We start from the raw sequence: 3,005 nt of genomic DNA on the forward strand, positions 1-3,005 counted from the left end.
TCAACTAATCAGAATCTTTCCTTTTCTCCCATTCCATGGAAAAGAAGGATTTTGATTAGTTAATTCCTTTATGCATTATGCGTTATGCGAAATTCGTCAAAGCGCGAATGTGGCCGGCCGCTTGATTGCGCCGCGCCTGACGGCGCGAACTTTACATGCCATGGTTGGACGGTTTCAAAGGTTCACCATTCAAAAACTATTGACCCCTCAACATTTTGCTATTAATATTTTCGACTCAGTTTTTCATGAGGAATACGTACATGCTGGCTCCTGCGGTTGGTCTGGATTACTCTGTATAAGGGAATATGCGGTATATAGATTATAGGGCTCCATTAAATTGTGTATAACGTTTAATATTTTATGCTTAATTGTTATTTTTAATATTTATTATTATTAATTTTATACTTATATCAAAGTGTTGTTCTAGATGCAACTACGACAGGAGCGTACAGAAGAACGTCGGAAATTGTTCAAAATAGCAGAGAAGAGGCATACCGTAGCTGAAACTCCGCTATCGAAGTGGAAAAAGATCCTTCCGGCGTTGCCACAGGTCAAAATATCTCAAAATTCCGAAACAGTTCAAAAGGCAAATGTACAGATCTCAATTGGGAACGTGAGTACAGTAGAAATAGGTACAGTTGAAAATAAAGACTTGATGAATGACACCGAAGAATATTCACGTCAGGATCAAGTATTGTCCAATTGCGACAATGAGCAACGAGTTGAAGAACAGAATGGTTTAATATCAAACGATACATCTTCTAACAGAAGGTATGATAATAACAATTAATTGCAAAAATGAAATTGGCAAGCTTTTCTATGCAAGCTTCTAATGAAGATTGCATAATAAAAAAATGTCAAATGTATTTATATGTTGCTGAATTATGCATAAAATATAATATATATTTTCATAAGCAAATTGACAAACGTGGTTGGATGTTCTTGGGACTCATCGTCGAATAAGCAAAGTGTTACCGTACCAGAAATCCAAGTAAACAATGAAGAAAAAATCGTATCCGACGTTTGCGCAAACATTGAATTGGATGGTGTCCCTGAAAACGGCAATCAAGAGACAACGTAACAAATCGAGTGTAATATAAACTATTTAAAAAAAAGAATGAAAATAACTTTGTAAGGATCTGAGAAATGCGATTTCTCAGAATTCATTTTGTACTAGTCCATAAAAAATATATTTAAAAAATATTAAAAGATAATCTCTTTAGAATTGTAGATTAGAATTATAGAGTTAGTCATCTCATTCTTTAAACATATAAATACGGCATATATTGCGCTTACTTTTATGTGATTGTAGATTTTCTGAAATATAAAATTTGTAGACACCTTGTAATTATTCATTTATTTCTACAAATATATGTATGTAAAATATCTATAAATATTTATAAATAACTATCGCACATTGCTGAAGACGACCTGAAGCAGCTATCTCTAAACTTCCGGATTTGTGACGGATTCATAGAAACGCACACTGTACACGCAAAATCACATTTTGATTGAGCATTGGCACATTTCTAATACCTTTATCTTATCAGACATTACATTAAATAAACATTGAGCTATGTCCCGAGATTATTTATACATACATCAATATATCCTGCATATACAAAAATACATTTTCCTCCAGCAAACGTACGATTTAATCTCACGTTAGTATAAATTAATTATACATTGTTCTTACATAACGACCATTTAAAAAATCCGTCAATGTCGAGGAACATAAATTAATTGTAATTAATTAATTAAAAAATGAAGGAAAAGCTGTGTTATGTTATATTGCACACTGGTTACAAATTATCTTTGCATTTGAATAACTTTTTTCTTATCGATAAATATTAATTTTTCTCGTCAAATACTTGGTATTTGTACAAATCATCATGTACGACGCAGAACATATCAGCATCTTTGCGACAAGCGCTTACGCTGCTCATCGAGAAGCATGGATGCCTCGCTCATAATTTTAGCAGTAGTTCGTACCAAGAATAATAATTGATATTCATCTATAACGGTCAACGCTGCCTTCGTCTTGATGAGAGCGTGAAGTACATTCGCTCGTTCGAGGTCGAGCCATCTCTGAAGCGCCACTTCTCTTTCCCGTGGACCACCAAGTGGCACATCGGCCGGGCCCCACAATGAGAATTCCAACACGGATTTCACCTGATTGCCAAAAGAATTGAACAGTAATTTTATCCGAAGGATGCAGATTGTGCCGGCGATTATAATAAATTTAGTAAGTACAAATATGGGACGTACAATAGCAACTGTAAATGCACGAAATAACAAGGTATTGCTATCAACAATTTTTAGTTTAAAAAAGCATGCAAATTTAATAATTAAAAAAAGACGTAAGTATGTAGGCATGGTAAAGTAAATTTATGGTTAAATTGGAAATATTTGCACTTGCGTGTCCTGCGAATTAGAATCAAATAGAAATAAGTTTTCACCTGCGAGAGTGTAACCGCTTTCTCACGTATCAGTAAATCTTGTACGAGAGGCAGTTCGTCCGTCAGATGCAACTGTTGCAGCGCTATTAGAGCGCATTCGCACAAAGAGACCCGTTCCTCGCCAGACTCGTCGCTCGGGTCTATGTTTAACCTCCTGCAAAACGGAAGTGAAACATTGAATAACGGGTTCGTGGAGATCCGCGCGATTATATTATTATACTGCGTCAAGTTGTCGTTATACGAGAAAATACTAACCCTTGTAGGAGGTACAGTCGATAATAAACATCCTCTCTGCAAAGTACAACGTCGCTTAGAGATTTGCTGGCATCCTCGATTCCGCGTGCTTGAAGACTCTTCAGAGCGTTGACCAGTTGAAGGAAGACGAACGACGTTTCTCTGCTCGCGCCCTCGCCGTTTATGTCCTTCGACATCACTCCAAATGATTGTATGGTAATGACATTCAGGCATGGAAGAATCGAAATTGTAGCTAAAACAAGAGAATTATTGTTAAATATACAGTAATTTATATTTTTCAATGTTTTTTTT

At 35.7% G+C, this 3,005-nt stretch overlaps 2 protein-coding genes across 2 annotated transcripts; one reads left to right on the forward strand and one right to left on the reverse strand.

Annotated features, from left to right (window-relative positions):
- The first annotated feature begins 160 nt into the window (after positions 1–160).
- On the forward strand, positions 161–1,081 carry LOC108750015. The gene is made up of 3 exons (XM_018489224.1): positions 161–310; positions 428–771; positions 916–1,081. Exons 1-3 carry the CDS (start codon positions 161–163, stop codon positions 1,079–1,081), a joined length of 660 nt encoding a protein of 219 aa, XP_018344726.1.
- A 625-nt stretch (positions 1,082–1,706) lies between these two features.
- Positions 1,707–2,948, reverse strand: LOC108750081. The gene is made up of 3 exons (XM_018489356.1): positions 2,715–2,948; positions 2,460–2,613; positions 1,707–2,172 (listed from the first exon to the last, which is right to left on the reverse strand). Exons 1-3 carry the CDS (start codon positions 2,888–2,890, stop codon positions 1,912–1,914), a joined length of 591 nt encoding a protein of 196 aa, XP_018344858.1. The 5' UTR covers positions 2,891–2,948; the 3' UTR covers positions 1,707–1,911.
- Positions 2,949–3,005: the final 57 nt, after the last annotated feature.

Source organism: Trachymyrmex septentrionalis, unplaced genomic scaffold (genome assembly GCF_001594115.1).
Source record: "Trachymyrmex septentrionalis isolate Tsep2-gDNA-1 unplaced genomic scaffold, Tsep1.0 C3685437, whole genome shotgun sequence".
Lineage (NCBI taxonomy): Eukaryota > Metazoa > Arthropoda > Insecta > Hymenoptera > Formicidae > Trachymyrmex > Trachymyrmex septentrionalis.

Coding starts and splice junctions, on each gene's coding strand:
- LOC108750015 (XM_018489224.1), top strand. CDS start 161: ATGGTTGGACGGTTTCAAAGGTTCACCATTCAAAAACTATTGACCCCT. Junction 311..427: donor TCTGTATAAGGGAATATGCG/GTATATAGATTA, acceptor GTGTTGTTCTAG/ATGCAACTACGACAGGAGCG. Junction 772..915: donor GATACATCTTCTAACAGAAG/GTATGATAATAA, acceptor TATTTTCATAAG/CAAATTGACAAACGTGGTTG.
- LOC108750081 (XM_018489356.1), bottom strand. CDS start 2,890: ATGTCGAAGGACATAAACGGCGAGGGCGCGAGCAGAGAAACGTCGTTC. Junction 2,614..2,714: donor CGACTGTACCTCCTACAAGG/GTTAGTATTTTC, acceptor TCCGTTTTGCAG/GAGGTTAAACATAGACCCGA. Junction 2,173..2,459: donor AAGCGGTTACACTCTCGCAG/GTGAAAACTTAT, acceptor TTTGGCAATCAG/GTGAAATCCGTGTTGGAATT.